At 41.3% G+C, this 13,921-nt stretch overlaps 1 protein-coding gene across 2 annotated transcripts in view; it reads left to right on the plus strand.

The window, feature by feature from the left end:
• Positions 1 to 13,921, plus strand: part of TOX (thymocyte selection associated high mobility group box) — a 337,263-nt gene that overhangs the window by 273,551 nt on the left and 49,791 nt on the right. For both annotated transcript variants that reach the window (XM_078687266.1, XM_078687267.1), the window contains one exon: positions 12,876 to 13,151. In XM_078687266.1, coding sequence (XP_078543392.1) covers positions 12,876 to 13,151 — 276 coding nt within the window. The remainder of the gene's footprint in view (positions 1 to 12,875; positions 13,152 to 13,921) is intronic.

Consider the following 13,921-nt stretch of genomic DNA (forward strand, 5'->3'; position numbering starts at 1 on the left):
CCGATGTATATGAACCCTTCTCTGGCAATCAAAGGCTTTGGGCTGAATTGGGCCCCATTTAGGGATGGGTTGACCCAAACATCCCGTAGACTGTAAAGGGCTAATTTACTCCGCTGGGAGTATAGTTTCAATGAAAACACAGAAAACCAACGAAAAACCTCGGCTGTGAAATAAACATCACATCAACAGACGTTCGCACTAAAACCTGTTCACTTGATCAACAAACCACTGAGATCTTTGCCTTTAACAGCTTTATACTTCCTGCTTTTATGGCTCCTGTTTTATTAAAAAATGCCATTGGCCTATTTTGCTGGTAAAATACAGACTGTGCTATTCATCATAAAAATGCAGTAACAGTATGACTAACAGCAGGCTTTGTAGATTCTTGTATATGAATGCTAAGCCATTTGCACATAACTCACATATTTCCTTTAAAAGCTCGGCTAATAGCATCTCAGCTGGCTGATGCATGAAGTAATTACTATAAAATGAAAAGTGGGAAATAATTAATATAAAAGTTGTGGTTGGAGCTGCATTTTGCTTGAGCAGTTTTACAATATGAAAAATGTTTATGCAAATGCTGCAGTAGGCACTTTGCTACCTGTTTCCTAAGGCATTTCTGAACAGTGTGCGTTTTGTATTCGGAAATATAGGGCTTAACTCACCAATTCACCTTTAAGAAAAATATAGAACATGTTGTCAAAACATACTGCTTAGGCAAAAAAGATATTTAAGGTAAAGTAGGAATATATACGCAATTGATATTTATAAGTAAAGGTCAATGTATCTTATTTTAAATAACTAGGACGGTTTCTTCCTAAATTAGTTACAACGTTGCTCTCTTCCACCCCATAATCTTAAGCATCTACACCAGTGGTTCCTAACCTGTGTTGATGGGAGCCCTGGGGGCCTGCATAGCCTACTCACAGAGTCTGTGACTGCTTATAACATTAAATAATATTAACAAAATAATAACGTTTATATAAATAGAAAAGTAAAATGTAAAACTGAAAATTGTAATGCTTTCTGTAAATTAAGTTAATATCTTTAGATTGATTCGTGAGAGCAGTGCAGGTGCATCAAAGTCTCAACTGAACTAAGAAAAGCTCCATCCTTCTCATTAAAGTTTTTTTTTTTGTAAATGATGTAAAGTATTTTATCATTTGTGTATTTGTTTGATGAAACTTGTTTCTGTATGTTTTGTGTATTGTGTTGCAGGTTCAATCATTGACCAAGATTAGGCCTGGGTCTCCGGCTTCCAGTAATGACTTAATAGGGGTCCCCTTGATTTGAATATTAATTATTTAGGGGTCCTCAGGTGTACCAGTAATGATTGATTTCGGGTCCATGGAAGTCAAAAGGTTAAGAACAACTGATTTACACTAACCCTTAATGGACTAAGGGACTTTTACTCGTCGCGCGTGCATCTATTGCTCTGCCATCGTCACACAAATATTGCAACATGTCACAGGCTGCCAAAGTCTAGCACTGGTCTTCTTCAGGGACCATAATATATTAAGTCCTGAATGGGGCAAATCATTGGACCTGAATCACAAAGATTTTACTGTGACTTACTCTAGTAGTACTCCTGGCTTGCTCCTAATTTCTACGAGTAAGCCAGGAGTACTACTGGAATTCACTACTTGATTTCATAAATAAGCTAGGAGTACGGCAAATGTAGGTCACACCTACTTGTATGCAAAATATTTGTGATTCGGGCTCTATGAAACCAAACCGGTGAAAGAAGATGAATAGTCAGTGGTCCACTCACCAGCATCACAACTGAAAGCCTCTGGAATGTAAAATACTGCCTGTCTGTCTTTGACGTCAGAACCATCACCCAGCCACTCTTGCCATCTAAAACAAACTATTGCAATGTCTTTGTTGAGCCATCAATATCTCCCTCGGCCAAAGAGCTTCAGGTGCTATAGAACTCAGTAGCTCCACTTCGCTCTAACTCGAGCCAGTGGGGCCATATCTGACTTAACATGAATGGCTTTCGTTTGTTACCTCTGCATGATCACTGTCACTCAAAGTCCAGGCTTTTATCCATAAGGGTCTACATAACCTATGCAGCTGAGGTAACTCACCCTGATATGCACTATGCTTTCTGTAATATTGGTGACCAAGCAACTCTGGCGTGGCTATCGCAGTGTGCCTATCGGTGTGCGTACAGCTAGCATCTGAAAAGTGTGATCACAGTAGCCGCTCAGCCTCCTTACTCTAGTGTATCCAAGACACACATTCACTCTTTTGTGACACAGCTGTTGTTTTATGTGACGCCTGTATCATCTATCTCACTATAACCTTTGTATTATTGCTACAAGGTGCGCCACTGTAACTAGACCAGCCTCCTTGCATAACTGTAGCCAAAAGGCCTAGCTGCTCTAGTGACAAGAATCAACTACGTTTATGGCACACACAATACAAATAAATAAATATAATGTTGGTCACTTTTCTTAAACAGAAGAAAAGCATTTTCTGGACATAATGGAGGAACCTGGGATGCTAAGATTTTTTTTTTTTAATCGAAAGCATGGTTTCAACACGGTTTGATATTAGGTTTCCACAGCTCAAAAGGAATATTGTTTATTCAATGAACTTGAGTGCCTTTTTTTTTCTTTTAAGCTGGGAAAGGACAAATTCTTCGATAAGGCCTAACTGTGAAGGTCAAATTCCGTCAAACTAAAAGCATGCTCCAATTCCCAAATTGGTGGCATGATACTACTTTTTTTATTACCTCCCTGAGCCAATTTCACTGTACTGTTGTCAAAGATATGTGGGTACCGTCTCAATTATAAATGTGTGTCCTATATTCCTCTAATATTTCTGTAGATTATTTTCCTTTCTTTCCCCTCTGATTTAACCCTTTACAATGTCTTCCAACAATCACACTCTCTAATGAGGAATTTTTTTGTGTGTTTTAAAGTTTTTACACGATGTTTTTAGAATCACTAAAAAAAATGAGATGGCAAGCACAGAACGGCTTTAACTTCTGCAACAGATGTTATTTGAGTTAAATTAAACAAACAGTCAAAATAAAACTATCCTGCCCAAGTAGGGGTATTGTACATATTGCATACTCGCATGTGTACACATACATTTTAACTATAAAGATGTGCCAAAATCTTGTATTGGTATCACATATAAAGTTAATGTGGGATCATACAAATCAAACTACTTAGTTGTCTCTTCGGAAGGGAAACAGTTGTGGCAAATCCACTGCCAGACACAATAGCTTTAACAGTTGTCCTATTGAAGTCCTTTTATAATGTCGATGATCAGCGAGCATGCAGCCAGACACCTCATTGTTACCCGCAAGGCTCTTGCAGTGGAGCTCACTGGTGCTACCACAGAATCCTGCATTTCCTTGTTTGCGGTGACTGCTACCCCTCATGCTGCACGTGTCCGAAGCCAGTGCGTCTAAAGTCAGTTCATGTGCCCCCACAATATTATATAACTGAGCCCCCCCCCCCCCCCCCCCCCACCCCATACTGTCAGTAGGCGAGCTCAAGTGATGTAAGCACAAAGACTTTAATTCTGTTAACTATTAACTCATTTTTTGGTTTGATCAGGTGGAGCAAATCTCAGTGCAGAACTGCACTGGCACCTGTGAAATATTTGCAGCGCTGGCCTTAAGTCCTTGCAAACAATGTCAGCTGGAAAGTTGATTTCACAGAGCAAATTGAGTACTAAATACTCGTTTTGAGAGGCAACGGCAATCGGGTGAACACTATAAAAATAAGTTTAAGTTGCCCAGAACTATAAAAATAGATTTAAGTTGCCCACACCAGCTGATCCTAGAGTTGCCAATGTGTTTAAATGGGATACCCACATTATATATGGGGGCCGTAATAAATAATAAAAGAGCGTTGTTCACCTCCACACTAGGCTTCGCTTCTGTCCAGGTGCGTGGCGTATTTTCTTGTGCTTCCTAGCCTTGCTCAAGTCACTAAACTTGAACGAGTGCCCCTCTGCGTGGAATGTACTAATAAAACGATTCCACGGCGTCTGCAGCGCGCGGGCCACGCAGGGCGCGTGCAATGAAGCCGCGCGCGGTAAGCTGTAGTCACAGCACATGTCCAGCAGGGCCTCCCCGTGTCCCCGGGGACAGATCTCAACAATGTTCAGTGTCAAGCGCTGACAGACAGGGGTAAATGGAAGGGCTTGAGAGATGCCTCCTTCCCCTCGTCCCTGCTACAACTGGCGCGGTGCCAGGCCGTGCCTGCTGAAACCGCACGGAGCAGCAGCTGGTGAGTAACATTAGCAAATAAGGCCTGGGGGCTACCCGTGTTCCAGTTCTCCGTTCACCAACTGCTATTCAGTGAAACAGCTGGATCAGAAGAGACACAGCCAAGGAGTGGTTAGGGCTCTCCGTGTACAACTGTTTTGATATAGATTCTCTGCTAGCGGCGGCAGTAATGATAGCTTTCAAGGGCAACACGTTTGACTAGGAGGGATGCTGGTATTTCAAAGCAAAGGCCGAAAAGCCGCAAATATGTTTTTTTTCTGTTAGTGCATTGTTTATTCCGGGGTCATACTTAGCTCTTTTGTCAATCTCTGTTTTCTCTCTGGCGCTTTTATTAACGATTATACAATTTGTATCAAAGTCTTGAAATAGGAAGGCTTTGCTTTAAAGAATGGGGCAATGCCAACAAAGCCATTCAAGGGTAAAGGTAGAATGCCTATTTCTTGTCGATTTTTACCAGCACCATGATTTGCCTTTATTTCTATTGGTTTCCTTTATGGATCTGTGCTATAAATGACTTCGAAATTACACTTGAAATTCTAAAATTAACTCTTCTCAAACTCTTCTTGGTAACTGAACTTTGGAAAGAGGGAAAGGAAATAAGTGTGTGACTTATTTGTGAAGTTGAAGGAGGCCGCTGCATTAAGGGCTCCACTGTAAGTGGTAATTGCCAGTTACCATCTGTACTATCTTTGCGCCCACTACAAACTATTGTAACTTTTTTCAACTTGACATTTCCACAGCAGATCACAGCACGACATGTAAGTCTGTGGCGAGAGATGTCACATCTTCATATGGCAGAATCATGTGGTTCGTCCCTATTCACCAGGACGGAATGTATTCTCTGTAGGATCTCGGGAAAATTAGATATGTTTGAAAGACCCAGGGACAGTACTGCTAAAAAAAAAGGCCAGTCATAGGGTGGTATTATTCATGGTGGTTCGGCTGCACTATTATTTCACGGCGTTTAAGGCGTTTAAGTGACCCTAAGCCTTTTCGTATTAAAGTGAAAGGGCTTCACAAGGCACTGCTTTTGACCCCCATGATCCAATTAGGCTTTGGAATGGTATTGGAAGTGGTGGGATGTTGAGACTTCAGTGATGAAATTACTTATATTTCACTAAAGTCTTGCCTGTCAAATATTAACTATTGCCCTCTTTATGCAAAGCTAAGTCGCAGGTCAAACATGCCCCTTTGCCTTTCTTAACACTCTATCATATTTCAAAATATCTGTCATGTTGTTCTTCAGTATTCTTTCTTATGTATAAATCCTTTTGAAGGATTTGCACATCTCTTCTTTAGGTTCCTGCTGTCACCCTCAATGCTATTGTTCGCTCTCCTCTGACTATCTTTAATTGATCTGTATAATTTTGCCTTCAAGACCTCTAGAAATGGACATTGGTGGTCTAGTTTGGGATTCATCATTGGTTTATGGGGATGATTAGGGGTAGCCTTTTGGGAGACAGTGATTCCTTTTAACACACCTACACTTTGTATCTAAGACTAGTGTAAGGATGAAAACTGGTTATGAAAAAGAAGGCATTTGGCAGCAGGTAATGGAAGGAGTTTCTCCATCAGGAAAACATTTTTTTTAAAAAAGAAAATGTATTTGTAATTGATAAGATGTATTTTCATCTATGCACTTACCAACAACCACTGGTAAAAAAAAGTTTGGAGTAGGGTTAAGCATATGTATAGAAATCTCCCTAATAAATATTTCTAAATTTCCATGCCTAGATTCTGGGGATTTTTGGACTCCCCAAAAAGTTGAAAATGACCAATCATGGAAGTAAAATAACATTTTCGGATTGGATAGGCTTTATTTCGGTATACAAATACCATAAAAGCAATACAAACCTATCATTTATAAAGAATATCATACAATCTATTATACACAAACATTAATAAAAACAGATGCAATAGTTAATGAACAAGTTAAGACAAGGATTAAATTGAAACAGAAAGCCTCCTTTTGCGAATCAACCAAACCCATTTTAAAAATTTTGACACAGCACATACAATCGCGGGGGTTGTGTCAGTCATTAAAATACGCATTGCTACTATATATTGGCGAATGCCCAGCAATCTACAAAGTGGTTTAAGCCAACGGGATCGCGGGACACGATAGTCAGGGCATTCAAAGAAGATATGGGCAACTGACTCTACGCGAGTTGGACATGATGCACAAAAGGGCGAGAGTTGCTGAGGGCCCTTCCAGCGGGCCACTAGCTCCCCTACTGGTAAGGTCCCCACACGAAACTTAAAATACAGAGTGCGGTCAAACGGGATGGTAATAATGTCTAGATAGGGTTCATATGCCGCCACATCCTTAATTCTCACAAAAGCTATTGTTGTGTTGGGATGGCGTGAGTCTTGATGTAACTTCGCAGAAACCCAATCCCAATACAATTTTTTAATAGTGGCCTTAGGTGGGGCAGATTTTGTAGACCAAGCATCAGGTAGCCCTATCTCTAATAATAATCTTTTGACATCCCTCAACCATTTGATCCTAGACCACCCTGTTGTATCCATGACCTCAGACAGAGCCCCCGCATAGGAGGCTAGTTCAGGCACCCGCCATAACCTTGTCCAAAGAAGCAGTGGGCAAAGTTTGGCTTGATCCCCAATGGGTCTACAGCCTAGATCCAATAGCACTGGCACAATTGGGGTGCTTCGTGGCAGTGCCATCAGGTCTTTCAGAAACATATTATCTGATTTGACTATTGGATCCAAGTTGCAGGTACCCCAAAATTCTGCCCCATACAAGGCAGCACTGACCCCTCTTGCTTTATATATGTCCACCACTGGGGCAATGGGTTTACAAGATGAGGAGCGTTGTTTCTTAAGGAGTGCTCCTCCCACCCTTTTGTGACCCAGTAGCATTTTATAAATATGGGCTTTCCAGGAGAGGGAGTCGTTGAGGCGAATACCCAGATAATCAAACTCAGAAACTCTCTCCAGTGGCTCTGAGTTCAGGGTCGGAAGTCTACCGAGCTTCCTTGGGGGGTTCATAACCAAAAATGTGGTTTTGTCGGTGTTAATTACTAACCCTCTCGATAGACAAAACTCATGGAAGCTGTTTAAAAGGCTTTGCAGACCCATAGGGGACTTTGAAATGAGGAGAGTGTCGTCCGCAAAAAGCAGAGTGGGGATCCGTTTGCCTGCCAAGGAGGGGGAGTCCGAGGAAGTGCCAAGTAGATGTTCAACCACAAAATTTTCATCTTTTGGCCCCAAATTTACTACCGTTATCTTTTACTCTTTAAATTATTTTGAGGTGCTCCTCAGTGCTGCACTGTTTATGCTCTGCCACAATCAAGACTAGGAATTGCACACAGTAGAAGACAAGAGGTGCGGCCTTCTCCTGCTATGCAGTGACATTCTGGTACTAAGTCCCAATCTAAATCCAATAGGCACCAAATCTTCTTCAATTCTGGAAGGAGCTGGGGACCCAGCTCTTATTAGTTCAAATCTCTTTATTCATGTATGCCAATATGTGCAGTGTAAATGCAATTCAATGTGCAACACATCATACCGATCTACAAAGTGTGGCTTTGAATAACAACAAAACAGTCTACCCGTCTCCTTCAATCCCAAGACACTCCGTGTGCTTCCATGAAAGTGCTCTAATCACAGCAGCAAGTTTATTTCATGAGTCCATCTCTGAACCGGTAGTAGAGGTTAGTTCGGATAGCCGCAGGATGCGGAGGTATTTAGGGCATGTCAGCTCTCCTGCAAGAGGAGAGACAGTTACAGTCGCCAAAGGTCTCCATCAGATGCCCCGTGATTGGTAAGAGAAAGTGTAATCTTTTCCATTCCGAGGATACACCACAGGTGGTGAAGCCATCCTAGGTGAGTAGGTGTATGTGTTGTCCTCCAATGTGTGAGTATATTCTGTATTGCTGCCCCTAAAGCTGTCCCCTGTGTGGATTTTAGTGGGTAAGTGAGAGGGTTGGGTAAGCCTAACAGTGTATAAGAAGGGAATTGGGGAAGTTGGGTGTCAAGGTGTCGATCAATGTCGTCGAGTATTTGTGTCCAATATGCCTAAATCCGTGGATACTCCCATAAAAGGTGCATAAGGGTCACCGTTATTCCACCGCTCCTCCAGCAGACGTTTTGTTCGAGTCAATCCTGTTTAGCGTTTCCAGAATCAAATAGCAATATGTAACTACTTTAGTAAATGTTTCAGTAAGGGCCGTGTTGCAAGCGGTATGGCGAACCCTGTGATAAATATCCTCTCATTCCTTGGCGGTCAATTGTCTCCCTAGCTCTCTCTCCCAGCATGTTTGATTAGGTTTGTAAATGTGTCTTGTAGGCTGGATCAAGAGTGCATAAAGCTCAGAGATCAGCTGTTTGTCAGAAGTTTTAGTGCTAGTCCACTTTTCACAAGTAGTGAGGTGTCTATGTGTGGCCGTCTAATTATCAGAGTGGAGAAGCCAGTAGTGGAGTTGCAAGTAATGCAAGCATTCCATCTTCGGGAGACTAGAGTCCACACATAGTTGTGTGAATGAGATCACCCTCACCTCATCTATCATGTGTCCTGCAGAGCGGCATTTGGTCTGGCACCACTTACTGAATCCCACAGGGCTATTCCATGTGTAAAATTTGGGTTGTCAAGCATGGGTGTCAGTGGAGACGGAAGGACGAGAGTCCGCATGAACCCAGCTCTTTAAATGCCATCTCATTGTTGGATGATCACCCAGGTTCTAGACTATCCCACCCCCACCCTGAGCCCCCAACCGTCTTGACCGCCCTCTGGCAAATCCCAGGCAGGTACTTTCAAGATTAATATCTCACGAATGTGATACCAGTGTACCCGCCCTTCATGTGCTTGAATTAGTGTTTCTGATTACAGTGGTCGGCATGTAGTGTTTTTATTCTACAGAATTTGTAACCGATCAGATCGTTTGGAAACACGTAGCTTCATGAATATATAGGCATCTCACATATGTCAAACATATCACGTCAACATGATCTGTTGTTCATGTCAAAACAAATTGCCCTCTTAATAGTTCATAGGTTTAATATTCCTAATTTTTTAACCCAATGAAGTTGAACCCAACTATGTATTCTTATTGCCTGCAGTTACAACAAGGAAACTATTGGCATAACTCCAACAATTATATCAGTGCGCTCATTACATACATTAGTTCAGTTAAAGTGATATACTTACCGAGAGAGTAGACGGAAAATCTATATATTTAGGATGATTCATTAGTATGATTAGGTTGCATCGAAATATTTTAGTCAGATGAATAAACATAGCTACCTCGAACCTGTGTTATTACACTTACTATTGCGTTGGCGAATTCAGATTGAGCACCAGCTTCTGTTTCCGTCCTTACACGTCAATGCAAATTATTCACAAACCTCATCTAAAATGGCGGCGCCTGTTTCCTGCATGCAGGTCAAAGGCACTGTTTACAGAGTAGAACGGCTTGAGCGCGTTTGAAAAGCACTATGGGAAATGCCGCACCACAGCGTGTACAGTACATTTGATCTGTGGATAAGTAAAGCGCTTCACCCTCCAATGCTTTTAATTTTAATCCTTGCAGAGACTGAATTCATTGCTTAAATTAAAATAGTGAGTTTCATTAAAGTTAAAAGGCAGTGATCCGGAGAGCACGATGGATTAATATTGTGACCTTGCAGCTTCAGAGCTTCAGTTTCACAGCAGACTGCTTCAACAAACTGCATCGATACGTCGATAACTAAATCGATCATTTTCTGATTGGCAAACTCTCATTAGAACCAGATAATTATCTTGCTGTTGTCGAATTGTAGGCCACGAAGTATTTAACTTAATCTTGTTGGTTTTGAGAGAATGCACAGAGGAAAGAAGACTGGATTAAAAGTATTGACTTTGTTTGTGGCAGCTGACTTTTAAGAGGTGTGATGCAGTGAACAATGAACTGAACCGAGCTGTGTATGTCTGCGTACGTACATAAACACAATTTTGGTTTTATATATGTTTGCATATTTTGTGACTTTGTGGTAAAGTAGGTGTCACTAGAGTTTAACTGGATTCTCTTTTTACCATGGTGCCCATTAAGTATAGTGGTCTGTATTTAATAAAGGTGGTGAACAACACAGTGCCCATACGTGCCCCTGTGGGCATTTTGCATTATGTTGCGTCAAGCCAGCCGGAGCATGCACAGAACTTAAGTAATTAAGGACTATTGTCTGGGAGCATCAAGAGTCTGTTGTGTCTGATTTGATCCCTTTAACAATTCAGTATATCAGAAAGGGATGCCCCACCCCCTCATTAATACTGAACATTGATGCACACACCTCCCCTGGCACTATTACAAGGGTGCATTCGGTCTTTGCACTGGGATGTTTCCATGGAAATGAGAGAATTGTTGGCACCGTTGCTCAATTGCATTTATGCTTGGGCCTGTAATCCTCATGAGGGAGGTGCACTTTCTAGACCCATTCAAACGTACTCTAGATAGCGTGTAAGCCAACGGTGGTGCCTGCAATGGCCATTGTGCGCCTTCAACCCCCACAATTGGGGTTTGAAGTCTTAAGCTGCCACCCACTGAGAGGTACTATGCCAGGTCGATTTCTGTAGGTCTTTGCGCTTATGTTCTTTCCCCCGGCACTGATGGTGAAGGACGGCCCTGCCAAATTTCCGAGATCCATACATGATGTGTTGCTTCAGTCCAGGGTTTTCCTTGAATTCTGGAATTTGTAGTCTTGTATTATACATTACTAAATAGAACTGCAAGTCCCAGAATTCAAAGAAAAAAACAGAACTGGAATAGCACATCAGGCATGGGCCTGGGAAACTTGGCAGCTATGTCAGCGCAGTAGTGAAAAATAGTTATTCTTACCACAAGGAGGTGAACATCTGCTGCCACTGAAGAGTAGGAACCGTGACTCTAGACATAAAATTGCACCAGACACATTACTTATGCTCTGCGCCATGCAAACTATTATGCACCTCACTGTTTTAAGTAACACCACCTCTAACTGCTTCGTCCTGCAAAACATTCTTGAAAAATTGCTTGCAATGCACTGTTTTTATAGAGCACTTACTGCATAATTCTTGCTCTTCATGCAGCTGCAAAATGAACTCAGCGGTAATAAATTTAAGATAAAATGTGGAGTCGGCTCTAGTGGGGATAAATTCCCTGAACGGCAAGTTAGATTTAGATTTCTTGTGCAGAGTCTTTAAATCCTGAGTTATTTTACCGTTTAAACTGGTAAATTATCTCACAGTGTGACTTCAAAATTTCTAGCATATTTGAACAAAAGACCGTTTGGCTAGTTTTCAGAGGTTAATAGCACACTGAAGAAGGATATTATTAGAAAGGAAGAGCAGTGGTGAAAAACGCCAACTGTACAGCCACAAGAGCTGCTCAAACCACTGGAACAAAGTGTGACCTGTGGCAAACCACCTTTGCCTCACTTCAGTTAGTTACAGATTATGAGGCGCTCAGAACGGCAGGCCAGGTGTTAACTCGAGGTGTCTATGTTTGGAAATTGAAATTTTAATTTTATCTGCGAAATAAGTGACAGTTAATATTCCATCCCCTCCCCCGGTTTCACCAACACAACACACATGCAGCCATTTATATAGAAGTCATTTGTTTTTTAAACTGTCTTTAGAATCAATGCTTTATTATAGTTTTGCCCCAAAATTGAAAATAGTTTAGAGCTTGGTACTTTGTAATGTGTGCAGCTAATGCTGTCAAAACTCTGTATCCACCACATGGCTCACTCCTCTTCGTTTATGGTAAGCATATAACTGTGACGTCAGCTGTTATGAATGTGACCCGTCATGCTTGACATGTTATTTTAGTCATTTTATTTTGGGTGTTTCGTGTTTCTTCAAGCAGCAGCTGAGTGTTTATAGAGGACGTGTACTGTAACAGGAACCTCTTGAACAGGAGATGCTGTGCATAGGGCATCAGCATGTGATGGGGCAGCTGCTACAGGACTACATGGACCAGTGTGTGTGAATGGGGCGTGGAGGTGGGGAATTGTGACGTGGAGCAAGAACAACACTACATGGTCACACAGCGCAGCAGAGTTTTCGTATTTATATTCTGTAATGTATCTCCTTCAGGCGGAATGTAGAGGATGTGCTGTGTGCCTGGTGTTTTAATTACACCTCCATTTCTGCCCCCTTTCTGCCTTCCTTTCCTGTACAAGTCTCATGGAGTTCTAAGTGCAAATTGTAGACCATACAATTATCACCGTTAATATTATGAATCACTTGAAAATACTGCCTTCTGATGTGGGCAATCTGTCAACCACCTTATATGATATATATATATATATATATATATATATATATATATATATATATATATATATATATATATATATATATAGATGCACGTTTCTGTATCCAATTCCGTGGTTTGCAGAAAAAGAAGGCAGGCACACTGGAATCCGGTTTACAAAATTTAATGGCACCTAACCCCCCTCACCCCTTACAGACGCGTTTCGCCTTCGCAGGCTTCGTCAGTACACATTGCTGAGTCTTATTTAAGCACCAATTAGAAGTAAACTTGAGCTAATTTCTGCGGTAATATTACAGAAAAAGGAACTCATATAATTTATTGATTGTACATGTAAGTAAACTACTATTAACTAATCTTTTAATTTTTTTCTGTAGATGCAAGAATTGCGAAATGCCGAAGGAGTACAGTATACTCACCCACACATGCTAGCAATGCGACCAAGAATCCAGCCTGCAGATATCAGGGCGGCGGCCATGCTGCAGCATAGTCAGCTGACTACCATTAACCAGTCACAGCTCAGTGCTCAGCTCGGGCTAAACATGGGAGGGAACAACGTTCCCCACAACTCTCCATCTCCCCCTGGCAGCCAATCAGCAACACCTTCTCCATCCAGCTCAGTCCATGAAGATGAAGCGGACGACCCTGCAAAGGTAGTGATATCTTATTTGCAAAAAGAAAATACTTACTTTTTCGGTCTTACAAAGGCAACTTATTATCTTATTGTGGCTTACTTGGGTATACATACTTGCTATTGTTTTGACCTATCTTGCGTTATGACACAACAATGATATTGCAAACCAACTTTGTGGGACTAAGATTCCAACTCAACTCATAAAGCATTTTGCAACATCAGTCTCTGAACAAAACATTGTTTAGTGAAGTCGTTTTGTTTGCCTTCCTACTCTGTTGCTAGTTACGTGTGACTTGGTACTACTGATGGTTATTAGCCAATAAATGAATTCCATTTAAAATTGCCTCTTCAAACCATTCATTTATCTGAAAAGGCTGATAAGAAAAGTACAACCTTCCAATGATAGGCCATTTATAATGCGATCTAAAAAATGTTGTGTTGGATCCAAGTTTTTACATGCTTAACACAGGTAATACTCTCATTTGCTGGTTTTGGCCCTATTGTAATCAAGGGACATACAACCTGGGATACTTTGTGTAGCTGAAAACCTGCACACATTCATGGAAGATTACAAATTCTGCTATAAATCATGAATCCAGATTCATATTTTGCATATTTAAAAGGTTCTCCATTTCACCGTTCTAATGGGTTAACCAGTCTTCTGTCATCATGATGTAAATAATGTCACCAGCGATCCTCTTTTCATTTGAATACTCTTTTGCATGACTGATATCCACATATTCTCAAATAATTCAGGTATTTCCTTTTAATAGATACATGTTGTTCTTG

The sequence above is a fragment of the Lissotriton helveticus genome, chromosome 4_1 (genome assembly GCF_964261635.1).
Source record: "Lissotriton helveticus chromosome 4_1, aLisHel1.1, whole genome shotgun sequence".
Classification (NCBI taxonomy): domain Eukaryota; kingdom Metazoa; phylum Chordata; class Amphibia; order Caudata; family Salamandridae; genus Lissotriton; species Lissotriton helveticus.